This window comes from Cnephaeus nilssonii (assembly GCF_951640355.1).
Source record: "Cnephaeus nilssonii genome assembly, chromosome: 18".
NCBI lineage: Eukaryota > Metazoa > Chordata > Mammalia > Chiroptera > Vespertilionidae > Cnephaeus > Cnephaeus nilssonii.
In genome coordinates, this window is record NC_137089.1 from 25,460,357 (window position 1) to 25,487,767 (window position 27,411).

The 27,411-nt window shown below is 41.9% G+C and overlaps 1 protein-coding gene across 5 annotated transcripts in view; it reads right to left on the bottom strand.

Annotated features, from left to right (window-relative positions):
• The window catches only part of SAMD12 (sterile alpha motif domain containing 12), a 337,765-nt gene that overhangs the window by 282,409 nt on the left and 27,945 nt on the right, over nt 1-27,411 (bottom strand). For all 5 annotated transcript variants that reach the window (XR_013814923.1, XM_079796045.1, XM_079796048.1 and 2 more), the window contains exon 2: nt 13,910-14,088. Coding sequence is in view for 4 of the 5 variants with exons in the window: in XM_079796048.1 (XP_079652174.1) it covers nt 13,910-14,088 (179 nt within the window). In the remaining variant the exon portion in view is untranslated. The remainder of the gene's footprint in view (nt 1-13,909; nt 14,089-27,411) is intronic.

Below are 27,411 nucleotides of genomic sequence, written 5' to 3' on the forward strand. Positions count from 1 at the left end.
TACATGGTAAGATGTGTAGCTCAGATTTGCATTCAGGAGAGCAAAACAGGTCAGCTTCTGCAGAACAAAATAATTGCTTAATGGATTAAACCACACACACAACATACACACACACACACACACACACACACACACACACACACACACAAACGCATGCATGCGCACCAACACACACAAATGACGCCGGAAAAACAACATTCACCTCTAACTTTTAAGCCCAACAATCAGACCAGTTACACGTGCTGAGCTTGTGTGTTACACTCTAGAAAAAAGCATGAGTCACATGAAAGGAAATCACAGCATCGAAGTGAGATGGAAATGGCAGTAATTGCTGTCAATTACAGACAAACACAAAATGAGGCACGAGGGAGAGGCGTACCCCAGAATGCCCTGACATGGGTAACAATCACAAAGACCCAGGAGAGAGCTTCTTCAAATCTTCAAATAGTGATTTTCAGTTTGGCAGTTCAGTGATTCAGAGAAAAGGATAGTCTACACCTATTCAAAAGAGAGTCACAATCAATACTGCCTTTAGAGCGACAGTTTAGCAAACCCATTTTTTGCCGGGGGTTGCACCTGGCCTGATGTTCAGCAAGATGCCTGCCTGTGTGCAGCTTGAGTTTTGAGCAAGTATTATTGTATCATTTCAAGATGCCGCATGGATTAGACTAGGTTTTTATGAACAAACATCCCTCAAAGTCTTAAAAAACAGAGAACCAAAATGAGCAAAAATAACAAGCGTTTATTTCTTACTTATACAAAGTCTGTGCTTAGCTCTTGGGCAGCTGTCCTCCCCCCGGTGACTTGGGGATCAAGTCCCTTTGACTTTCTGCACTGCCACCTGAGCCTGTAGCCAACACACTCCCCAGAAGGAGTTGGAAGTGGGCACCAGAGCTCCTAGCCCATCAGTGGAGCATGGCACTCTCTGTCACAGGCCATGGTCTAGAACAGTCACTCTGGGAGATTGGGAAGTGCATTCCTGCATGAGCCCAGGAGGAAAGGAGTGAACACAAGTGACATCTGCCATGACAGTGAATACAGCCTTACACCCCTATGAAAAGTTAATAAGTCTTAAATCCTAAAGATGGTGCCAGCTGCTCTTCCCCTTTTCTGACTGCCCATGAAATGCACCGGCCTCTTTTCACTAGATGTGTAGAACAGTTCACAGTGGGTGAGCATGATGGGAGAGTGGATGCCAAAAATTAGGCTGAAAATAAAGAAATGAGGATGATCTATTTCTATCTAATTGTTTTCATGCTGTGTCAATACCCTTCAGTCTGATGTCTATTCCTCAGGCTTATCAAAGTCCAACGATGACAAGGCATGGGTAACAAGAATCAAGAAGTAGCAGCAACAAAGGCAGGGAAACCAAATGGCTACCATTTCCTAGAGGTAAGAACCAATGAACATTCCTTGACTTCTACACTCCTTGTCTCTTTACTTCACACCCTCCCCCCCCCAGAGTGACAGCTGTGACCTCTAATCTGTATCTGTAGCTGAGACCTCCCTTGGAAACCTAAATCACAAGTTTCATGGCCCACTTCACATATACTCCTGGATGGAACTCAAAAACCATAAAATTAACATGAAACTTCTGATTCTGCCCCAAAGCTTCCCCTATTAAACCCTCAAGTCCCCCCACCCCGCCCCATTTCACTAACATTCAGTTAACTGCTTAAACTGGAAACTTAGGAGTCATACCTTGATTCCTCCATTTGCTTCATGGGTTACACCTCATAACATCTTACCAGGGCTTCACAATAAACTTCAAATATGGCCACTTCTATCCATTTCTATTAACTGTTCTGTGGCTAGCCCAAGCTACCATGAATTCTCAATTCCAGAAACTTCAAGTCACTTCCTCATCTCCCGTTTCTACTCTTGCTAGCTTCTATCAACTCTCTGAGGAGCAGCTGGACTCTTCTCATTGTAAGTCCCTCCCCGATCTAATACCCTTCATTGGTTTTCCATTGTGCCAAGTATAGAATTCAGAAAAAAAAATCACATAGCTCTGCACTGTCATCCTGAGCCATGTCTAAACGTGCCACATTGGTCTTCTTTCTGTTCTTCCTAAGCAGGACGTAGTCTTCCCTATCGCATGGTCTTGGCCCAAGCTGACGCAGTCCATGAAGTGTTCTTGTTCCCAGTTTTTGGCATGACTGCATTTTTTCACATTTAAAATATGTTCTTTTATTGATTTTTTTTTTAGAGAGAGAGAGGAAGGGAGAGGGAAATAGGGAGGGAGGGAAAGAATAGTCTTTTATCTATCTTGCCAAAATGTATTCTGAGGATAATAATGATATTAAGAATAACCATAGTTCCAACTTCTATTGTGCCTACTATATGCCAAGAGCTGTTTTAAGCATGTCATATATACTAGTATGCTCTCCAATGATCCTAACATCACTCAGTGAAGTAGATACTGTGATTATTCCCTACTGGACAGAGAGACACTGAGGCAGAGAGAAGTCAAGAAATTAGCACCAGAGGATATAGTGGCAGAGCGAGACTTTTTACTATGTATTTTGAAGATAAAGCAAAATGAAATCATGTGATATCATGAGATGCGTGATCTCACTCATCTAGGGGAAATAATGAACAACATAAACTGATGAATAAAAACAGACCCGGAGACAGGAAGCATCGTTCAGACTGTCAAACCTCAAGAGGGAAGGTAGGGGAGGGTGGGGGAAAGGGGGAGAGATCAACCAAAGGACTTGTATGCATGCATATAAGCCTAACCAGTGGTCATGGACAACAGGGGGGTGGGGACATACGTGGGGAGGGGTTTGGGATGGGAATGGGGGGATGAGGACAATTATGTGATACCATAATCAATAAAGAAATTTAAAAAACAACAACAAAAAAAAAATCACAGTGAAATCACATATCCTCTATCAAAACATTCTGCTTGATAACAAATCCAAGTTTTGATGCTTCCCTTTCTTCCTTTTGTTACAGTTCTGGCCTATTACTGACCCAAGTGGTTTCTATTATCTGGGCATGTGTAGGGTTAACCATTCTTTTTCTATTTAGTACAACATGGAAAAAGGCTGGTATCGGATTTTCCCAAAAAGCAGATTACACAATGTGCAAGTTAGACATGTGAACATTTAAAATTAAACAGAGTAATCACAAAGAATGAGGAGGTACTGAAGCTCAGCTTTGGTTGTGGCACTGGGCCAAATATCGGCTATTAAGATTTGGCTTCAACCTTGGTTTCTGGCAGTCCAAGAAGCCAAATGCCATTTCAACTATATTTTTGGCAACCCTGAAATTGTGTGCAATTTATGATTATTTGAGCACACAGGTTATTTACTTACCTGATCATTGTAGAACTGTGAGTAACACAAATAGGGATGTCCTTTGGGTTTACTGTCACTATATAAAAATTCCCTTTCCAAGAAAAGTAGGCATGGTAGATGTAACTTAGAGAGTTGAAATTACCCTGGTTTGCTTTATACTAAGTCCACTGGCTAGGTGAAGATTAAATGTATACTGGTAATTACAAGACTTCATTTAAACAAATAGTTGAGCCTCTACAAGGTACAAGGCATGGTTTGAGTCTTAAGAATACATCATTGAACAAAGCAGGTTCCTGTCCTTGCGGAGTTTACAATCTAGTGGATGAGGGCATAACACAATAATAAACATAACAAGGGAATAATATACAGTTAGAAAGTGGCCGGTGGTTTTTGGGGATGGGGGAGGAGAATAACAGAAATGAGCCAGGGGATCAGGAGCATGGGGGAAGATGCCATCATTTAAATAGAATAGCCCATGTAAGCCTCCCTGGGGAAAGCTCTGAAGAAGATGGAGTGCCCCTTGTGCATCCTGAGGAAAAGGAATTGCAGGCAGAGGGAACAGCCAGTGCAAAGGCTCTGAGGTGGGAGGATACCTAGTTTTAATCCAGGAGCAACCTGAGCATGGAAGACTGTAGCAGAGGACACGTGTGACTCGCCAGGAGAGCAGATCCTGGTAGGGCATTGGAAGGACTTTGGCTTTTCGTTTGAAGAAAATGGGGAGTGATTAGAGGAGTTTGAGCAGAGGAACAACATGATCTGGCTCGCACATTAACAAGGACATTCTGGCTGCTGAAGTGAGAATCATGTTTTCTGTTTAATATTGTGAAAGCATTGCTTTAAAACAAAAAAGGAAATCACCAGAGAGAGCAGCAACATTTAGCTTGATTTTGAAAATTGTTAAAAAGCATCTTGTTTCAGTACAGCCCAAAGCTTTAATTTATGGGATTGCTTCAATAGAATTGGATCATGACTTTGGAACCAAGATGGTAAGTTCAAGAGTTGAAGTCTTTATTTTAGTTATTATTAGAGAGGAAGAAGGCTTCATGACTTGGGGGGCAGGGTGTGGAATATCACCATTAGCATGACCCTGCAGTGGCGGAGTTTGACAAAATACATCTGTTGCTCCTTCACTAACCTCAGTTGACAGAGAGCATATTTTTAACATGGTAAAGGTACAATATAAAAACCATAGGAACTGACAGCTCTGAGAGATTATTACCACTGCACTGTAATGCCATTAAAAAATCTGATTGGTATAATTTAATTAAGTTTTAATAAGTATGCATCCTTATTAATATTACAGGTGTATTCTTGTAGGCCAGACTTTCAGTATATGATGATGATATTGAACTTTAGCCTAACAGTGATTTAACACTTAGCCGTTTGGCCAAAACATGTATTCAGTATATGTTATGAACTGTTTGTGGCCCCAGAGATTCATATGTTGAAACCCTAATCCTCAATGTGATAGTACTTGGAGATGGGGCTTTTGGAAGATAAATAAGATTAAAGGAAGTCACAAGGGTGGGGTCTCCATGATGTGATTAGTGCCCTTTTTAGATGAGGAAGAGAGACCGGAGCTCAATCTCTCACCACTATATGAGGACAAAGCCAGAGGTGACCATCTGTAGGAAGAGGGCCATCACCTGGAACCAAATGGGCTGGTACCTTGATCTTGGATTTCTCAGCTTCCTAGAACTGTGAGAACTATACTTCTGTTGTTTATGTAGTCTATGGAATGTTGTACAGCAGCCCAAGCTATGATAGCATATATCTGAAGTTATTTGTGCAAGTGACATTTGAAAACTATCTCTAATTCATACAGCCCTGGAAATAATGTTTGATTGGTACTTAGTGGTTTGATCCTCATCATTTAAGGAGAAGCTGTTGCTTTCCATTTTTCTCAAGTTTTTGACTTTAAGGAGATGAGGTGAGATCATGGGAATCTGTCAGTGCTCTCAAGAGAGAATGACCCTGGTGTATCCAAGAAACAGAAAGGAAAGTATGTCTGGAGCTCAGACAATGAAAAGAGAGCCTGGTCTGAGGCAAGGCTGGGAAGGTAAGCAGGGCCCAAATGTCAAGGGTTCTTCATAATTGTGATAACAGGTCTGGAGTTTACTTTTAGGGCCATGAAAAACCATCAAGGACACTAAGCAGATTAATAGCATCCTCTGATTCAAGATTATTGTGTGTAGAATGGATCACAGGAGGGGAAGACTGAGGTGAAAGCCAGGTAAGAGGCTACTGATGAGGTCTGAGGGAGAAGATTTGGTGAGGTGGACCCATGAGATGTCCATGAATGTGAAACTTACATAGATTCCAGAATACATAGTGGGGGTAGAAAGAATCAACATGACCTACTGATGAATAATCCAACAAGAACAAAAGAATTACCATTTGCATATTTTTTTCATGATGGAATACTCTTTTTCCAATTCAATCAATATTACAAAATCTTTCTTTTTTTTCTTCTCGATATATGAGTGATACCAGGACAATTTTAAATGATTTATTACTCATGACCATTTTTTTTAACTTTGTAGTAATAAACTCTTGGCAACTTATATCCAAACTGTGCGAGGGTGGGGGGGGCCCTCAGACCAGTCTGCACCCTCTCCAATCCGGGACCCCTCAGGGGATGTCCAACTGCCGGTTTAGGCCCGATCCCACTGGCTCCTAACTGCTCACCTGCCTGCCAGCCTGATCCCCCTAACTGCTGTCCTCTGCCAGCCTGATCCCCCTAACTGCTCTCCCCTACTGGCCTGATCTCCGTAACTGCTCTCCCCTGCCGGCCTTATTACCCTAACCGCCTGCCTCTGCCTCGGCCCTGCCACCATGGCTTTGTCCAGAAGATGTCTGGTCTAATTAGCATATTACCCTTTTATTAGTATAGATAGAACATCAGCTATGGATATGTGTGTATTCCAGAGAAGAAGAGAAGGTAGGGTGTTCCTTTACAAAGATTTGAAGTACCTCTTCCACCTCCCAGCCCTCCTAGCACAATTCTCCCTAACACTGGGTGTGCAGCATCTAAAGTCAAGCTGTCTAGACTTCCCATCAGCTGAGACACAGCAGAGGTGATTCAGAGTAGTGAAGATATGCAGACATGCATCAAAATCACAGATTCACTACTTACTATCCCAATGAAATGCATCTACTTCCTCAAAGTCATGTGGGGATAATGACACCCACCATGCAGAGCCATTTACCATCTGCCTCTTTACAGGAAGTCTTTGCAAATCTGTTCTAAGGGGACACCTGGGTCCAAGTAGTCACAGTTCAATAGCAACTACCATGTAGGACTTGGGGAAAAGCAAGGCAAAGACTTACTTGAAAACCTTACTAAACAATGTTCATTTTATAAAGAAGATCTTTTAGCATGTGTGGAAACTGCATGTTTTGAGATGATGACTATTTATTTAGCTACAATGACCTCACCAAGAACTGTCATCAGCCCTTTAGCTATGGGTGTAAGCCAAGCACGTCAAACTCAAAGGCTACCATGGGCCAAATAAACAAGTTTTAAGTTTATGTGGGCCGCAAAAAAAACAAAAGCTTCAATTTTCATAGAAACATAGGTTTATTTTGATAAAGACATGCTGAATACAAAGGGCTGAAATAAATGAGTAATCATTAACATAAAATAATAGAACATTTTAATAAAAATTAATATTTTTTCTTGAACATTAACTTACCAGACACTGAATAACTACACAAATTAATAAGCATAATGCAAATAAACCTATTTTTCTTGTTCTCTGAAAGCGAAATATTTCCTGTTGCGCACACTGAACAAGTCAGTACAAGACTAATGACGTGGCAATCGGCTGCTAAAATATTTGCTGCTAGTATAGTATTAGTGGAGCAAAATGGTGTGCCTGCACTTAAGGTGAGTAAGGGGAATGAATGCAACACGATTCTAGTACTCAGTCATTAGCAAACATTGTAGTTCGTTATTAATAATTATGTATAACAGGATATTATAAAAATTAAATTACAAAATTTTTATTAAAACATTTCTTTCTTACTGTTATATCAGCTAGGCTGCAAAAATATTCATTGTGGACCAGGCTGCGAGTTTGACATGCTTGGTGTAGGCAAAGGCCAAAGCTCACTTTCTTCCACCACCCTTGGCTATGCTCTTACTCTGCCTCATGGTTCTGGCTTTATCTGCTCCTTGAGTTCTTCACTTGGCTGGGTTGACCAGGGCCTGTAGATACCTCGAATCACTCATCACGGACTGGGAATCTTTTCATCCTAAGGACAGACTAAGCTCACGGCTGTCATGTTTGTCTCTGAGGTATAAGCTGTCTATGTCTTTATAGAGATGCATGCAATCCTGCAATATCTCAATCACTTCTGACTGGAATGCCTCTTTAACTGCTGCCACATGGTTGGAAGGTTTCGGGCTAGGGAAGCATTTGGGCACAGTGCTGCCAGATAAGCCATCCCTAGAACTCAAATGCCCTTTTCTCCAGAGGCCTGTCTTTGAGGTATCAAAACTGTCAATGGAATTGTACTTGTGCTCTGATCAACCCACTGTTAGGGGTTCCATTTCTTTGAACACCAACCACTTTCCATTTGTTGTTTGTCTGTTTTTATTAATCCTCACTTGAGGATATTTTTCCATTGATCTTTTAGAGAGAGCGGAAGAGAGGGAAAGACAGAGAGAAACACATCGATGTAAGAAAAACATAGATTGGTTGCCTCCTGCATGTGGAGTGACCAGGGTTAGGGTGGGGAGGAGCCTGCAACCAAGGTACATGCCCTTGAATGGAATTGAACCTGGGACCCTTTGGCTCAAAAGCCAATGCTCTATCCACTGAGCCAGACCGGCTAGGGCCCACTTTCCATTTTGCATCCTTAAGTGGCATACACCTCAGTCTTAATTCACCAGAAAAGTTGAATTAACCAAATGGCTTCAAATACTTGTTGTTTTGTATAGATTTGACCGCATAATAGAGTGGAAAGCCCTAGCCATGAGTTAGAAGAACTAAGCTCTAGGTCTCAAGATCTTAGAAAAGCCATTTCATCTCACCTTAGTCTCAGTGCCCTTATCTATAAAACAAATTAGGTCAGAAGAATGCTAAAGTTCTTTTCTCTGTTGACTATACTATGAAACTATGGCTCAAATACACCCTACTTTTTGCAACCCTTTTCAGGGCTCAACTCTGTAGTAATAAATGCTTACCTTTTCAAACATAGGTTTGCTGTTAATTTTCGCTGAGATCTTCCCAAGTGCCCAGCGTATGTGTACTAGGGCCTTGGCATTCACATAGCATGATGTCATTTGGTCTTGCCTTACTTGTCCTGACCCTTCTGACAATTCCTAACAAAGTGTGTGCTCATTATGTTACCCGTGCATTATGTCCTTTCATATCATTAGTGACATTATATTGGGTTGGCAGCTTCGTTTGGAGAGACACTTGTGCCCCGAGCCAAGCAACACAGATAGCCAAGAATTAGATCATTCTATCCCCAAATTGCCACAGACCTTCTCAGATACAGCTGAGCAATGTAACTTGATCAAGGTTAAGTACAACCCACCCTTCATCTTTTTACCCAAGCCAAAATTCTTTTAGCTTTCTGTTCAAATCCCAGAGTAATGCTTCCTGCTCATTGTTACAAGCGGCCCTCCAGTCAACTCTCATTTATCGGCCTGTGGCTTATCCAAAGCACCAGGCTTTCTCCTCATCCTGCCTCCAGCACCAGGTTCCAGGCCGGCTCCTTTAACTCTGTGCCAAATGAATACAAACTAAATCTAATATTAGCCTAATGAGAAAAGGCCATCTGCTGCCAAAGATTTGCATGATGCATCCCAAAGCCAAACACGGGCCGTTATTCACTGTTTCAGATGCCGGCATGGCTTCTCCATTATATAATACCGCAATCACGATTTTCCGTGTTTCTCTTCGAGTTAGAAAGGCGACACACAGTGTTCTAACCTGTTCTTTGCCTAGTAGGCCAGATTCTCAGGAGAACAGCTTACATTTTCTTTTCAAATAAATAAATCATTTGTACATTTAATGTTAAGGGAATAAGAAATGCCTGGATTTGGAGTCATGAGACTTAGACTCTGATCTGAAATTCATCTTCCTCTAGTTGTTAGTGAGAAACTAAGCAAGGCACTTAAATTCCTTATTTTCTCAGCAATAAAACTAGATACAAATTTTATAAACAAAAGGTATGGGACAGTCACACATATACAAGGGACATGCAAAAGCCACCCTCAAAAAGCCAGGGAGACTCTTGATTGTCACTCTGACTCACCACTTTACAGGCTCTGGCAAATTGCTCACAAGGAAAAAAAAATGTGTAACCTTATGAAACTTGTATTTTACAGATAAAAACATAGAAAGGGTAAGTTTCCTTGTAAGAACAAAGAAAATCAAATCTAGAAGTCTAGATTTTCTAACTTCCCAAGACTGTCTGTAGGCCACGTGTAAGGACAGATCCCAGCATTCCAAGCTGGGGAACCACCAGGGTACTTCCTGCTGATAGGCTGATCGTCACTCCCCAGCCACCTTCCAAGTTGCCGCAGAAACTCAAATTCCAGCCTTCAGAGCATTTAGAAATATAATTTTCAAAGAAGACTCTTACTTTGACATTTTTCTTATGCCTGAGGCACATGTCCTCCAAGGACCAAGGATAAGGGTCAGGGAGAATGTTAACACCACACCATTTTCCTTTTTCCATCTTACTCCGGTACCAGAGACCATCAATGGCTTCCCACAGATCAGAACGGCGCTGTCCAGAACTTTCTGTGATGTTCCCTGTCTATGCTATCCAAAACAGTAGCCCCTAGACACACGTGGCAACTGACCACTTGAAATTTGGCTAGGATGACCAGGGAAATTCATTTTTTTCATTTTATTCTATTTTAATACAATTAAATAGCAACTCGTGGCTAGTGGCTACCATATTGGACAGTGCCCTGTTTTGATAGAAAATAAATCCATGCTCCTCATTCTAGCATTCACATCCCATACAACTTGGCTCCCAACATACTGTTCCATCCTGTTTCTACAACAGGAAACTTGACTGCTGAGCGCAACTGAGGGTGTCTGCTGCCACACCCCAGCTCAAGGTACTTAGACTTCATTGCTAAGGGCGCCCTCCATTCTTGTTGCTGTGTATTTGAATTGTATCCATATTTCACAACACAGGTTCAAGTTCTACCTCTACTGCAAGCCCCATCCCTACTTCCTCTGTGAGGAAAGGGTTCATTAACCTCAGGTCTGGGCCTATCCAAGAAGGGCCTCAGTCTATCACAGGGCTATGTCTTTGGAACTACATCTGGTCTTTTGGGAGCTGTGAGCTGCCTCCAGGCCTTCATAACTGGAAAGATAAGTAGAGACTGATGGGAAACAGAGGCTGTGCCTTCTCTGTGTCGAGGAGACTCATTCCTACTTTGGCTCTCATCTGGGGTAGTTGTACATGTCCCTGGGTGGATGAGGGGTGGGGGGAAGCTGTACCTTCATATCTTCTGTGCCTCCCAATTAGATGAACCTGCTATACCTCCTATCTCTCTTGCCTTGTACCCACCTGTAAAGCTAACACAGTTTTGCATCTAGAACTTGTGGAATGGTGTGCATGCTCTCTGGATTCCCAAATGCTCATAGGCATTTAGGACTTATACTGGTAAATAATCTTTGCATATCAGCATTTCAATTGGATCCATTTTTTTTTTCCAACTAGATTGAAAGGCTTAAAAGTGAGCTTGGTTCTCCGTTGCTTTGCCTTTGGTCTATGAGAGCTGAAGGCAGCTGGCGGCACAGACAACCTCCTTCCAGAATTAGGATTCTGGCTTTTTGAGGAATTGGGGCCAAAGCCACATTCTAAGAGAGAGACAAAAAGGGTGGTTCTTCCCACAATGGATATACAAGGTGGGGCAAAAGAAGGTTTACAGTTGTAAGTACACAAAACACAGAATTTATTCTTGTGTTATTACTTATTAATTATTGTATTATTTTCCATATGAAAAACTGTAAACCTACTTTTGTTCCACCCTGTAGATATAGAGAAATACATTTTTAAGTGTTGGAAGTAATACAAGTTTCAGGATCAAGATGCTAGATTAAGCTCAAGCTACAAACCCACCCTGAGGCTCTTGAAACTTAAAGATACTAAAAACAATATTTTTTAATGCCACGCTTAAAATCAAGGAAGAGAAATCTCTAGACACCAGAAAAGCACAGCAGTGAGAAGGCACAAAGTTCACTGTGCTGGTTGGAACAGTTGACATGCTATGGGTTCATTGGTTTCAAAGCCCAACTCAGTGTCAGAGCCCACAGGCATGGTAGGGAGTGGGAACCAAGTTCCCAGTGTGAAGCCTGCAAATGGGAAAGTGCAAAGGAGGGAACCTGATTTGCATAGTCAGTCAGTAGCCAAGAGACAGAATGTCAAATTGAAACATAATGTAACACCTGGTCAAAGATGTTTCATCCCAAAAGATTCAGGAAGAGACAGGCATAAAACACCTCATCAGTGCTTGCTTCAGCAGCACAAATACCAAAAGACACCTAATCAAGTGGCTTTCACCACCATTCAAAGTCCCCAAGATAACTTTCTACCTTGGCCAATAATGTACCAGCAAGAATGTGAAGCCATGGGAGGAAACACAGCACCATAAAAGGCCGAATATGACCCACCAAACAGGAAAAGCCATAGTTGAGTTACTGAAGTTAATAGGGCAACCTATAAAAGGCTTAAAATAAATACCATTCTTAAAAGAATGCATATTTAAGGGGAAAAAAACTCAAAGAAAATGTTTTCTCCATAATCTCAACTCTAGATATAAACTGCTGCTCAAATTGTGGAGTACCCTCTTTCAGACTCAGTGATGCCCTTATGCAGTGAAAGGCATTTTTACAACAGGAATGTGCTATATGTGCTGTGCAGTAACCTGCCCTTCTCATCCCCTCCCCACTTTAAATATTACCACACTCATTTTCCCACATAAAGACTGCTATAGACTGAATGTCTACATTCCCCTAAAATCCATGTTGAAACCTAACTGCCAATGTGATGGTATTAGGAGGTGAGGCCTTTGGTAGGTGCTTAGATAACAAGGGTGGGGCCCCCATGAATGGGATTTGTGCCTTTATAAAAGAGACCCCAGGCAGCTCCATGTCCCTTTCCACCATGTGAGGACACAATAAGATTACAGCTATCTATTAACCAGGAAGTGGGCCCTCATCAAATATTGAAACAGGTGGCACCTTGATCTTAAACTTTCCAGCCCCCAAAACGGTGAGAAATAAATTTTAATTGTTTACAAGCCATCCAGTCAAAGTGTTTTGTTACAGAAGTACAAATTGACTCAGATAAATCCACATAGGTCTCCCTCACTTGCCGGAAGTCAATTCCAGCATGTCAGCAGGGCTGATTCATCTGGAAATGGCTGAGGGCATTTCCTCAAACCTGAAAAGGATGCATAAAATGATTGCTTGCTGCCAGACAGCTGAAGGCATTTCAATCTACATGTTATTACCTCCTGCTGTCCAAACACCTGAACAGCTGTAGGGAGTTTCTCCCCAATCTGACAATGGATTCTGTGTACTAAACCCTTGCCTTTGATGTATATCTCCTTTCCTTAGGACAGTGGTCGGCAAACCGCGGCTCGTGAGCCACATGTGGCTCTTTGGCCCCTTAAGTGTGGCTCTTCCACAAAATACCACATGCGGGCGGGCACGTACAGTGCGATTGAAACTTCGTGGCCCATGCGCAGAAGTCGGTTTTCAGCCTGGGCGAGTCTATTTTGAAGAAGTGGCGTTAGAACACTCAAGGGGCCAAAGAGCTGAGGTTTGCTGACCACGGCCTTAGGACAATTTGTGTTAATAAAAAGCAAGTGGTCCTGAGACAAGAGAGAACTTAGTTCCTTTAGCTAAGTCTTCTCTGGCCGCCCAAGATGCCTTCCAAAATTAGGTTTCGTCTCTGGACTCTTTAATCAATTTACACACAGTGCCTTCTCCAGATTCCTGAACCTCTTGCAGATGCCGAGAAACATACACCGGCAACCCTTCTAGATGCTGGATCAAGAACCCCACCATTACTCACCCCTATCAAGTAAAAATTATTTTCCAATGTCAGTTATTATCATTATTATTATTAACAGTGCTTGTCAGCAAAAATGCCTCAATACTCATGCAGCCAACTGGGCCTTTTACAAAATACTTCCAGACGCACTGTATTATTTCATCTGCTCAACCGGATGAGGGAGGCAGCTTTTATGATACACTCTTTATAAAGACTCTGAGGCTTGGAAAGTCACATGACTTGCCCAACATCATAACATGACAAATCTGAGCCTGGCAAACAAATCTTTCAGCTTTAAGTCCAAGGCGGTCTTCACTATCGCCCATTCTCTACCATACTCAGACTCTCATGCTATGAGATTGACCACAAACGTGTTTTGATTTCACCCCAATGGGGAGGCAGTCAATATTTTCATTTATGATTACTATAATCCAGAAGCAGTGTTCGTTAAACTGAAGGGACAACGGTGATTAGTGAGAGCACCACCAGTTCTTCTCTGTGGCTTGACCACAGAGCAGCAACGCTGCAGTTTCAGAGTCTCCTTAATGTATCGGGTTATTGCTTACCTTAGCCGTCTCAGCTTCTGCCTGCAGTCGCTTGGGGGATCCTTTTTGGTCAAGCACCTTCTGGAAATGTTTGTTTTTAATGGGTTGAGACTCAACACCTTCACCTTCAATTTGCAGTTTAATGCCTTCAGCATGAGCAGGATGATCAATACCCCGTGGATTCAAACCGCAGTGGAGAGCTAGGTGAGAGAGAAAAAATGTAACTCAGAAAACAAATCATGTGAAGAAGGTGTCCAGGGCAGACAATATTTCATCTGGCCTAAGTGGAAAGAGAGACAAGGCTTCGGCGAGTTGAGCGGTGGTCTGGTAACTGCGGGAAGGAATTTGGTGAGGAAGGAGTGTTGTTGGGTGGGAAACCCTAAAGTCAGAAAGACAAAAGTGCGAATCCAGAAACCATCAGTTCCAAGTTGTTGGAACTTCAGCAAGTTACTGATCATCACATCGCACACCAGAATACCAAATCAGGCAACTTCATTAGTGAATCCAACACGTTTAATTATTTCAACCCTTGCAGGTTAGCTGATAGCTCTTCCTCTATCTGAAAAAGTGCTCATTCTGCCCCCTTCTTGAATCTTCTCTGTTTCAAGCATCCACTCAAGCCCACCATTCTCATGCATTCACTCAACAAATATTTATTAATAGTGGTTAATATATGTCATCCCATGATTCTGGAAACATGAATGCAGGATATATGATGGATGTTACCTGCAAAGAATTCACAATCTAAGTGAAAAAGCAGATGAAAGACAATGACCTAGTGATTTTAAAACCCGACACACTAATTTGAAAGACTATATGCAAACCTATGTTTATTACAGCATTATTTGCAATAGCCAAGATTTGGAAGCAGCCCAAGTGTCCATCCGTAGATGAGTGGATAACAAACTGTGGTTCATTTACACAATAGAATACTACTCAGCTGTAAAAAAGAAGGAAATCTTACTTTTTTCGACATCATGCATGGACCTGCAGAGTATTATGCTAAGTGAAATAGGCCAAGTCAGAGAAAGACAAGTATCACATGATCTCACTCATATGTGGAATCTGATGAACAAAATGACCTAACAAAGTGAAGACAGGCTCATGGATACAGAGAACAGACTGACAGCTATCAGAGGGGAGGGGTTTAGAGGTTGGTTGAGAAGGGTGAAGGGATTAACCAAAGAAAAAAAACAAGACTCACAGATATAGACAAAGTACGGTGATTGCCAGAGGGAAAGAAGGTAGCAAAGGGTAAAGAGGGGATAAATGGTGATGGAAGGAGACCTGACATGGGGTGGTGAGCACACAAATACAATATACAGATGATGTATTATAGAATTGTACACCTGAAACCTATACAACTTTATTCACCAATGTCATCTCAATAAAGTCAATAAATAAAAATAAATAAATAAGAGTGATAACTGCTACATGGAAGACAAAAAAAAACAACAACAGAGTAGAAGGTGCAAGGGAGTCAAGTCTAATGGCTTCTGATTTTACATACCTTCCCACATTCTCTGACATCAATATCCTCATAAATCAAATGTAAAGCCCATTTCCTGGGCATACTTAGTCAATAAATTCTTACTGAGCATTTCCTATGCATGCACTATTATCAAAGAAATAGCAGGGAATGTTATGGGAGCCATACATTCTACCTAAATGACCTCGTGCATGACCAGGGATGTGGGGTGTGTGTGTGTGTATGTGCACACACATGGCTTATGTGTATTTTGAGGTTTCTAGTAGGAAGTTATCTCACCTTCCTGTGTCCCCAACCTTCAAAATTAGTTAAATTCCCATCCTTACATCCTTCCCTGGGTGTCGGAGGATTTAAAGCCATGACCTTAAATCACACCCCCTTCCCGCCCCCCCCCCCCCACTCCATCGCTTTAGGGTTCTACTTCACTGATAAATTCCTTTAAGGTAATATCTTCAGTTTTACCCTTTATCATCATTATCCCCTTTCAACCAACTTCTGTGATTCTAAAAATTCTTCAGTTACTCAGCTCCCCATCCAGGTCAGGGCTTCCTTTTCTCCTTACCAGGCCTCTAAATATTTTTCACATGAGAGGTAAGAGGTGGCTTCCCAGACAAAGTGAGCTAAGGTGTCCTCTTCCCACCTACCACTCCCTCCTTAACCCATTCCCTTCACTTTTGATAAAAATCAACCTACCAGTGACTTCAACATTCAAGTCCAGCCTAGAAAGTCCTCTTATGAGGTTCAGGCATAAGTAAAACTGTCACTCAACTTCCTAATTTCAATGTATCACAGATAACTTAAAATTAACATGTTCATACCTGAACCTTGATTTTCTTATGAAAACAATGCATGTTTTCCAGTCATCTCCAGTTACTCACACAGAAACTCAAGAGTCATTCTTGACCTCACTCTCCCCATGATTCACATCCCTTCCATCTATCAGCAGATCCCGTAAGCGCTAACCCAAATGCTGCTCAAACCCATCCACTTCTCTAGCCCAACTGCTCTTGCCCACTCGAACCCTGACATCTCATTGAAAAAGTGCATAGGCCAGATCATGAGACTCTCCTGCTTCAATCTTTCTAATGGCTTTCTTTTGAACTTAGAACATTAGAAATCTTGAACATGGCCAACAAGGCCCTGCATTACCTCTCCTCTTTTTCCCTTTCCACCTTCATCTCCCACCATGTTATTCCTCGTTCACTCCACTCTGACCACACATTCCTTAAATACACCAAGTTCTTTCACACCTCCTGGATTTTGTCCAAGTTTCTTTGCCTGAAATGATCTTCCCCATTCTTCACCTGACTCCCACTCATCCTTCAGGTTTCGGTTTAAATACCACTTCTTCGGATATGCCTTCCCATAATCCCCTTTCTCAGCCCATCCTTGCCCCCTCCCCATGCTAGATCACGTGCCTTGAACAAGAATTATTTAAACTGATTGTATAATGGTCCATATGCATGTGACTTTATGCCACTTAATATGAAGTTATCCATATATTTCTCTGTTAGTCCCTAATGTGCCTAAAACTAAGGACCAGACTATTATGTGGTACATAGTGGGCACTCAACATATATTAGTCCATGGCTCCACCCTTGGGCTTTGTGCTGGATCTCAAATAACCTTCAGGAAACACTGTGAGACATAATTATATTCATTTCACAGATAAAAATGAGGCTCAAAGACTTTCACAAAAAGTTATACAGGTGTCGGCTGAAGGTTACAACGATCAAGTATCATTTAGGATGCAGATAATTTCAAGTTTCAGATGAACAAACCCAAAAGAATTAAATAATAAGACAATTTATTAGCTTTTGGGACAAAAAGTTCAGCAATGACAAAAGCTCAGAGTTAGCTATTTCACAGTTCAACAGGGTTATTGAGGACTCTGATGTACGTGTTTAAATCTCTCCATTCTTGCCAACCTTCAGCTAAAGGCAATTCCCGAAACTTCACGGCTGCTACTCAACAAGGCAGGAACCAAATGGGTGCTGGAGACACAACCACAATGCCTAATTCAGGCTGTGGTAGAAAGAGGACAAAGCCTACGAGGGCATGAGCTTCCCCAACTCCAAAGAACAGCCTACTTACACTGAACACTCAATCACCTATACACGTGGTTGGCAAACTGCGGCTCGTGGCCACATGCGTCTCTTTGGCCCCTTGAGTGTGGCTCTTCCACAAAATACCACGGCCTGGGCAAGTCTATTTTGAAGAAGTGGTGTTAGAAGAAGTTTAAGTTTAAAAAATTTGACTCTCAAAAGAAATTTCAATCGTTGTACTGTTGATATTTGGCTCCGTTGACTAATGAGTTTGCTGACCACTGACCTACACTAAAATTGTGATTACTAAAAAAAGTTGTGCTCATGTGGGGAGATGGAGGGTTAATGTGGGATGGATTGAACCATTAATGAGGAAAAGAAAAATAAATCTTTCACTCTGGCATGGTCCCTGACTTCTTCCTGTCTTGGGATTCATGGCTTCGCAATACCACTGAGTTGCTGGCAGCTTCTAGGACCTCCTGGCCTCCCTCCCCGTCACCTCCCCACCAAGTCAGACTCTAATACATCCTCCACCTTTGCTCAAGCTGGTCCTTCCTCCTAGAAAGAGTTCTACTCTCCCTGAATCCTACTTCCTTCTTTGGGAGGCTAACTCCTTCTCAGCCCATGTGTCAGGTCAGACCGCTTCTTCTAGGGGTCACTGGCTCTCAGAGTGAGAAGCCCCAGGCTATGCTCCCTCCATGCACACAGTATCCCGGAGCTTGACCTCCTGGCTGTATTGAGGATGTCTGCCTAATTGATCTGTCTGCCCCGCACACCACAACTGCAAGTTCCTCCACATAAGCTCCACGTCCCATTCATCTCCATGATCGCCACCCCTCAGTCCAGAACCTGGCACATAGTAGACATCTAAGATAAACATTTGTTCAGGTGCTGAATGAACCAGCCATCTCCTCTTTTTTCCCTCACAACCATGCCTTTAAATCTGAGGGAAACTATTCCCTGCTAGTAAATACCTAGCATTCAAAATGTAAGGTATCTATAAACATGAGGCGGAATGCGGCATTTTGACTTTCTACACACGTAGCCGCCTTCCTCACACAAATATTTTAATCCTCCATAGCTGTTCCTGCCTTACCTGCAAACCCAGGAGTTGATTTAGGTTTCTATGCTTGGGTTTGTTTATTTAAAACCATTTCTGACAGCCTTTGCTTTGTTTTCCCTGAAATTTCATGTCCCTAATATTTACATATCAAGCAACTTTCAAATGCCCTCTTGCAAGCTGTGACTGCCATTTCTTTGCACATCATGTAAAAGGTGCCCCAGTTCGTTTTCTCTTTTCCGTCTTCATCAATGCCCCTCTTGTTTTCAATAGTTATTTACTCAATTTAAGGGGCTCTGCAGCTCATAGGTCGGCTTAGAGTCCATCTACTTGTTCCCCTGATCTTCCCGACCAGTCTCATGCCTTTATCTTTATTGAATAGACACTCCAAGCTGCTTGCAGTCTCTACCTAAAGTGCTGTCACTCTAATGCCGATGCTGCTGATACTGAGCAATTCAAAATGAAGAGCTGAAAACCAAAACAGACTTCTTAAATATTGCTTTTACATTTAACAGGGAAATGTTTCACTGTAAATGCACATATTTTAGCATTGTTTTGAGCTGCCATTTTGAAGGCACCATCTCTTTTTCGTGTGTGAAAAGCCACTTCCTCAGAAATTCCAACCTTGTGCATTGCTGGTGAGAACATAAAAATGGTGCAACTGCTGTGGAAAAGCATCTGGTGATCCCTCAAAAAGTTAAACCTAGCCTGGCCATTGTGGCTCAGTGGTTGAGCATTGATTCAGGAACCAAGAGGTCAGAGTTCAATTCCCTGTCAGGGCACATGCCCCGGGTTGTGGGCTCAATCCCCAGTGCGAGAGGTAGCCAATTAAAATGATGTTCCTCTCTCATCAATATTTCTATCTTTCTATCCCTCTTCCTTCCTCTCTAAAAATCAATAAAAACATTTTTTTAAAAAACGTTAAACCCAGAATTTACCATTTGACTCAGCCACTCAACCAAAGAATTGAAAGGAGGGACTCAAACAGATATTTGCACACCTATGTTCATAGACATTATCCTATCTAATAAAGAGGGAATATGCTAATTGACTGTCATGCCCTCACAAAGATGGCAGCACCCACAGCCAATAAGAAGGGAATATGCTAATTGACTGCCAGGCCATCAAAGATGGCATTGCTTACAGCCACAAGATGGCGGCACCCAGTCCCCTCAGCCCCACCAGGGTGGCAGGCACGCGGCACAGCTGGGCCCACCCCCAGGTGAGTCCGGCCGCTCCGTGCACCTGCCTCCGGAGTCCCCCAGTCCCCTCAGCCCCCCAGCTGCCCAGGGCCAGCCTGAGGTGTAGAAAAGCCTCGGATGTCAGCCGCCCAGTCGCCCAGGGCCAGCCCAAGGAACAGGTAACCAGAGCTGGGCTGAGGTTTGCGCTGCCAGCAGTGGCAGCAGCAGAGGTGTGATGGGGGCATCACCTCACGCCCCTGAGGGTTTCCGGACTGTGAGAGGGGCAGGCCGGGCTGAGGGACCCCCTCTCCAGTACATGAATTTTCATGTACCGAGCCTCTAGTTCATAATAAGCCAAAAGGTGGAAATAACTCAAATGTCCATCGACAGATAAATGGATAAAAAAAGATGGTACATCCAGTGGAATATTATTCTGTCTTAAAAAGGAATGAAGATCTGACACATGCTGAACCTTGTAGACATTACATTAAGTAAAATAAGCCGGGCACAAAAGGACAAATATATTGTATGATTCTACTTATATGAAATACTTAGACTGGCCACATTCATGGAGACAGAAGGCAAATCAGTGGTGACCAGGAGCTGGAGGAGAACAGGCTGGGGGCATATTGCTTAGTGCAGAGGTCCTGTTTAGGATGATGAAGAAGTTCTGGAGATGGACAGGAGTGATCCAACAATGTGAATGTGCTCAATGCCCCTTAAACATGGTTAAAATAGTAAGTTTTATGTTATGTATATTCTACAATACAATAAAATAACTAAATAAAAACCCTACACCCACTCATTTCATCCCTCTACAGCCTCCATAAGGGGAAAGAGAAGTTTTAAAGATATTTTCTTTGTTCAAAGTTTTGCGAGTTTATCGATAATCTCACTGTGATTTTCAGTTAGAACTTTTGAAAACGGTAATAATGACAGCTCAACAGAGTCCTTTAGAATATTCCTGGGAAGGGCATGTTCTCACAAGTCCCAGTCTCCTGGGCAGAGAGCGCCTTCAACTGCTGGAAGTGAGCCGGGTCCTCCTGGACTTGACCCTGACCTCACAGGGATCCCATTCTCACGTGCCTTACTTACGTCACGGTAACAGACTATCCCGAAGTTCCAGGCCTCATTTAGCCTCTTCAAGATGATGTGAGAAGAGAAATAAGATGTGCTGGTGTTGCTGCATCCATTTTCAGGAATGAGTGTCTCTTATTTGCCAAGAAGTCACCCAGCTTCCCATGACTTTTGATTCCCACCCACACCCCACCATCCCTGCAGTGCAACAAGGGATGGAGCTTCATTCAAGTTGAAGGCCCCTTTAGCCTGAGCTTCTCTGTACACAGAGACATGGTGCAAACACTCCTACCGGCCTGGAGGCTGCGCGGGCCCATGCACTGAGGGCTTCCACCATCACGCAGAAACTGCTCGCAGCTCCTGAGATGTTCTGTGCTTCTCTGCTTCGTCAGAACTCATCTTTGTACAGAACATACATTTCCTTATTTTTGTGGATAACTTTTCAGGAAATAGCAAAGACTCTCTCATCTCCACTCTGGAGCTTTAACTGATTTTGCACTCATTATATCCTTTTAAGCAATGTTGACAATTACCTCTTTTTCTTACTAGAAGATACGTTTTGTGTGTGCGTGCGTGCGTGTGTGTGTGTGTGTGTGTGTGTGTGTGTGTGTATACCATGCTCTGCAAATATTTACCAACATGTCTGCCTAGCCTATGGCTGGGAATCCCCTGAAGCAAGTGACTACTTCTGACTAAGCTTTACAAACCCAGCCTCTAGCCAAGTGACTAACCTACAGTAGGTGCTCAGTCACTGCTTACAGAATGGGCTGAAGTATGTTGGAAAGAGCCTGCTTCAGTCCTATTCACTGCCATTTCCTTCTTATGAGCAATGAACATCTCTTTTCCAAAAGGGCAACTAAAAGTTGCTTCCAACCTAATTGTGCAATTCACCAAAAACATGTTAAATCACAGAACCATAGAGCTGTCCTGAAACCGATTTGCCTGACTGCTTTCTGCTGAGCAGACAGTCCTGTGCGTCCATGTGCCTGCAACAACTAAACAGTTGTACCTATTAGGCACTCAATAAATATTATTAAATGAATGAATGCCCTTAGAAACACATACATTCCAATCCCATTATTAGTATTAGAACAAAGATACACTGTTTACAGTTTCATGGGTATGTCTTGCTTCTAGCTAGAGATAAAATTCTTAGCCCATGCTGCATACATCTCTCACATAAAATATACCCTTAAAAGACATTCTCCAAATATGGGTTTCATTAATAGAGGTGACTTACTCTATTCAATTGGATTCGAATGCCAATGAGAAGAAATACATGAATGTGAAGAGTTGGACCCCAAAATAGTACACTCTATCATCCTCACCAGTTTGCCAGATGGCATCCCTGATGATCATTGTGTGGGCACTGGAGCTGGGCCTGAATGACTCTGTTCCAGCCAGATGTTCAGACCACGTGCATCTGTGTCAGAACACTGTATTTCTGTGCCACGTGAAGCACACTCACTCTGGCCTGGTGTTTACAGACAATTTTATCTTTGTCACAGTTGCTATCAGAGCTCCTCATTCCCCAAAGACTGCTTAAAAGTAATCACTACAGCTGATACCCTTCCTGCCCACGATATCTGGACTAGATAATCTAAATATAGCAGAAAGTAAAATAATGCTGAACTTACCTATTTCAACCTCAGGAGAGTGGGGGAAAGGCTCTCCCTAAGGCACACACACATTCATGAAGAGAATACGAAAGTGGATATATTTAGAGTTTCTATAAAATTTTAGACACGATTCAGGTGTCAGATAAGTGAACTACACAGGTGACTTTAAGACATTTTTAACTATAATACTGTATGAACCACATTCCATTGTGAACCAGTGCCCCCAAACGTCTATATCTATGTATATGAATTGGAGAGTTTATAGAACAACATTTTCCTTTACTGTAGTTGATCTACTCTAAGTTTTTGTATAGCCTTTATTTTTTAATATAAAGTAGTACCTCTTCGATGCTTCTGAGAAATTAATAGACATACTCTTCTTAATTTACCCTACTGAGGACAAATAAAAATGCTGGACATTATACATAACACAAAAATGACTTTGAAAGGTAGAAGAAGGAAGACATCTAAGGAGCTTGGAAGTCATGGAATGATATGGTGGTAAATTCCTAGGGCTTTCTTTTTGCCTCATCTATTCTAGGCTTGGAACTGAAACAGCCCACAACCTAGAAATGCCACAGGGCACAGAACAGAAACAAGCCAACAAAAGCCTGCCCTCTCTAGCCAAAGGACCATGATAGGGGCAGCCTGGCAAGACAGAGTTTAGTCCAAAACCGCTCTGCTCAAACATCACAGAAAAGAATATGACCCAACCACTGAGTGAAGGCTGAGTGGAAAGCCTAGCCTTCTACCCTCTCCAGGCTATAAGGACCTTGAGACTCCCGAAGGGCTGGTTGTCAGAGAAGGCCACATAAGGAGATTTTTATCTCTGTCATCTGGTTAATAAGGCCACCTGTTCGCCTCTGTAGTGTCAGCTGAGGTAATTCATGGAGACAGGACTTCCTCCTTCCTGAGGTGGTGTCAGAGGAACCTGATAACTTTCTCCATCACCAAGTGATAACTAAGAGACCTCTTCTCCCAGGAACCATCTAAGGCAGAGCGGGGCACCTGGACATCTAACTCCATTGGGCCAGAGTGGTGTTAAAGAAAGCCAAGCCAACGAAAACTGAATATTAAAGATCCAGAGATCTGTGACATGAAATAAAAATATCTAAATTTTAATTTAACAAAATCACTCATAATGAAGAACAGGGAAGATCTCAAATGGAATGAAAAAAGGTAATCAATAAATGGCAACACCAAGATGACAGAGGAGACAGAATTATCTGACAAAGGATTTATAGCAGTCATAATAAAAAAGCAATTACAACTGATATGAGTTTTTTAAAAAAGAAAACTTCAGCCAAGAAATAGAAAGTCTCGCCAAAGAAATAGAAGACAAAGAAGAACCAAATGGAAATGTTAGAACTAAAATAAATACAGTAACTGAAAAATACAATAAGTGAAATTGTTACAGAAAACCAGAGAAGAACCAAGCAACGCTTAGAGAGATGGAGTTACACTTTATTATTTTTACGTGCGGGCTGATAGAAAACTGTATTTCAAATTCTGGGCCAAGTCACACAGGAAGTTTCTGGTATTTATATGTTTTTACCTTCTTTGTCTCCCAAATAAGGATTTTTAGGTTCCCTCTGCAAGTTCTTAAAGGGCCCTCTGTGCTGGGGTTTTGAGACCTCAACCAAAGGCTTGGCCTGGCACCAGCACTGATAACTTCGTCTGGGGAAGGTTTATGGCCTCTTTGGAATAGGGAGGAGTCTTATTTCCTTATTATTTAAGCAAGCAAGCATTTACAGAAGCCAAAATAGCAGGATTAAAATTTCAAACAGCAGTTTTTATGTAAGATTGATGCTTCAAAATAAAAAACTCAGTGGATGGCTCAACAGCAGAATGGAAGAGATAAAGGAAAGGGTAAAGGGAACTTTCTTGGAAATGGAAATACTCCACATCTTGCTTTGGTTATACAATACTGTCAAGTATCAAACCTCAATGAACTGAACACTTGAGATATATTATTTCCACTGAAAATAATTTTAAAATGTAACAAAAACAATTAAATAGAGGCACTAGATATGTTTCCATTACTTTCAGAAAGAGTTTATGAGTGATTTTTGAATGATGTGTTTTCATCCACTTCCCTCTTCACCCAAGAGCCAATGACACAGCAATTCAAGTCCAAGCTCTACCACTTTCCTGCTGAGTGTACTTATGCATGGGCAATGATATCACCTTTTTTCCATAAAATGGGAATACTAATAATACATTATTAATCCTCACCTTTTTATTGTGTTGATAAATTAAGACAGCACATAAAAATACCTGACAGCACCTGTTTAATGAACATCAATCTTCCATTTTATCCTATTGCCCTCCTCCGTCATAATGGAGGAATAATTGGCATCAATTTAAAATTTTTTTTTGTTAATTCTCACCTGAGGATATTTTTCCATTGATTTTTAGAGAGTGGAAGGTAAAGAGAGAGACAGAGAGAAACAATGATGTGAGAGAGATACATCAATTGGATGCCTTCTGCACGCACCCCAACCAGTGCCAGGGAATGAGCCTGCAACTGAGGTATGTGCCCTTGACCAGAATTGAACCCGGGATCCTTCAGCCCATGGGCCAATGCTCTATTCACTGAGTCAAACCAGCTAGGGCAATTAAAAAAAAATTTTAAACAAAATTGCAGCCATGTAATTTATTTTATTGGCATTTATTTTATGCTGGATTTACTGGTACTCCTGGGCCATAAGTTTTTGTTTCTTCAGTTTCTTTTATGATATCTTTTTTCCTGTGCAACCTCCTCTGTGATTTAGGAACAATCTGCTTTTTCAGTAAGATCATCTCCATTCATCAAGGACAGTTCACGTATGGGTTAATCTACCCGTGAACTCTGTTCAATAACCAGAGAATCTATGTCTAAACCCTTAACTTCAGCACTATTCTCTGCATTTTTGAGCTGGTGCAGCAAAAATTCAGCACTCCTTTTGAGCCACTGACCCTCTGTCCATCCCCACTCTTTAGCCTAGGCACACCTACTGACTCTATGATTGTAATGATGGAATGGCACACACTGCTTCTGTGAAGTGACATCCCTCAGAAGCTTGGTGGCTTTTCGGATATGCATTCCTTGTTTCACTTGATCTTCACAAATGAATATGTAAGCATATAAATCAAAGGTCACATTCTCTTGGTGGCTTTTCGGATATGCCCTGGATGGCCTGGGCAGTTTCACAAGTGTTCTTAAAGTGAACGAGAAGATGTGAACCTCTTGATTTGCACAATTCTGTGGGTTTTTCTGGGTCAAGTGACGCGCGACCCATTTTGAGAGGTCACCTCAGGCCGCTACGGGAAGAGTAGCCATGTAGTATTTAAGGACAAGTACAGACTTGAAAAGTGCCAAGTGGCAATCCCAGTGAGGAGGGCAAATTAAAGAGAAATTCAGTATAAATGGTAAAAATAAATAAAGCCAGAGGAGAAAAGAATAGCTTTACAGTTATATAAACAACCTTGGTGAGAACTGAGGAATGAGGTTAAAAGTAAAGATAAAAGCAAGTGCCTGCCCCTTGTAACATACTCGTTACTGACTATATTTTTGTTATTTGTGAAACCAGCAAATGAAACAAACCTAACTCTGTTTACAAAGAGTTGACATATTACAACCTGGTATTTCAGGAGGGGAGGAGGACGTACAGAACTAATACGTGTGGCGGCCTCTTCATCCGCTATCACTATGGTATTAGATATTAGAAGGAGGGAAAGACTTAGAGATGCTAAGCAACTTGTTAAAGGCCATCATAATGAGGAAATGAAAACAGGAACTGTTTCACCTCACGTTCCACGTTGTTCCCACTACAAGCTACTCCATGATTTTTCCCCTCTAAATCATGGGCTTTGGAGTTAACAAATCTGGCTCTACCACCACCTAGATGTGTGGCATCGGGCAAGTTACTTAGCTTTAGGTTAGGGTTGTCTTACCTATAAAACTGGAATAACCACCACTTTTTTAAATAAAGCTTCAGAAGAAACCAATGAAAATATATTTAAAGTGCTTTGTCAATGCCTGGCACTGATTAAGTGCTCAACAAATGGCACCCATAGCTAGAGGCATTTCTTTCTTGGTTCTTGTTAATATCATCTTAATGACACTGATTTATTCAAAGGCAAACACCCTGACCCTTGAAATGCACAGGCACAGACAGCTCCACTAAAAAAAGCAAGAGGTGACTGGTCAGGGTGGTTAGGGAAAGTGGCGGGGACAAAGGGTCAGATAAAGGCATCAGAGAAAAAACAAGAAGCTTAAAATTCTCTTGAAATGGGTATCCTGGCAACTAAGGGAAAAAGAATACTATTTCAGCCCAAAACATTAAGTTATCTGTCAAATCACAGAAACATGAGAAAGGCTTGATAGGTTCTGATTTGACTTGATGAATGTTAGTGTTCCCTTTCCGTGTGTGTGTGTGTGTGTGTGTGTGTGTGCGCGTGTGCGCACACACACACACACACACACACATGTCCGTGCACAAAGCAAGGTCATCTTAGTGGGCAGTTTCATTTGCTCGCTCTCTCTATTCAGAGTAAATGCTCCTCAGACTAAAGGAACATTCAAGTTTAACACACCCATTCCTTGTTTCACTTGATCTTCACAAATGAATATGTAAGCATATAAATCAAAGGTCACATTTTCTAAAAGAAGAGCTATAATGTAATGGAGGAAATATAACTTAATGTATGGACAAAAAATAGCTCAAAGTTCAATGGAGCCATTGCTAAGTATATAACTTGCTAAAGATTCCTTAATGAGAAAAAAAGTGGTCCTTTTAAAATTTCCCAAATTTACTAAGAAAACTGATAAGATGCCATCCAAGTTGGCATCCCAGATTGCAGATCAATACTCCTGAGTGCACCTTGGTCACGTTTTTGAAGCCACACTGTCCAATGTGGAAGCCAAAAAACACACACCTGGCTATTATGTTTCAAACTCATGATATTTAAATACAATTGGAAATTTAGTTCCTCAGTCCCCCAGCCACATTTCAATGGCTCAACAGCCACACGTGGCCGTGACTACCCCACTGTCAATGCAGATGACTG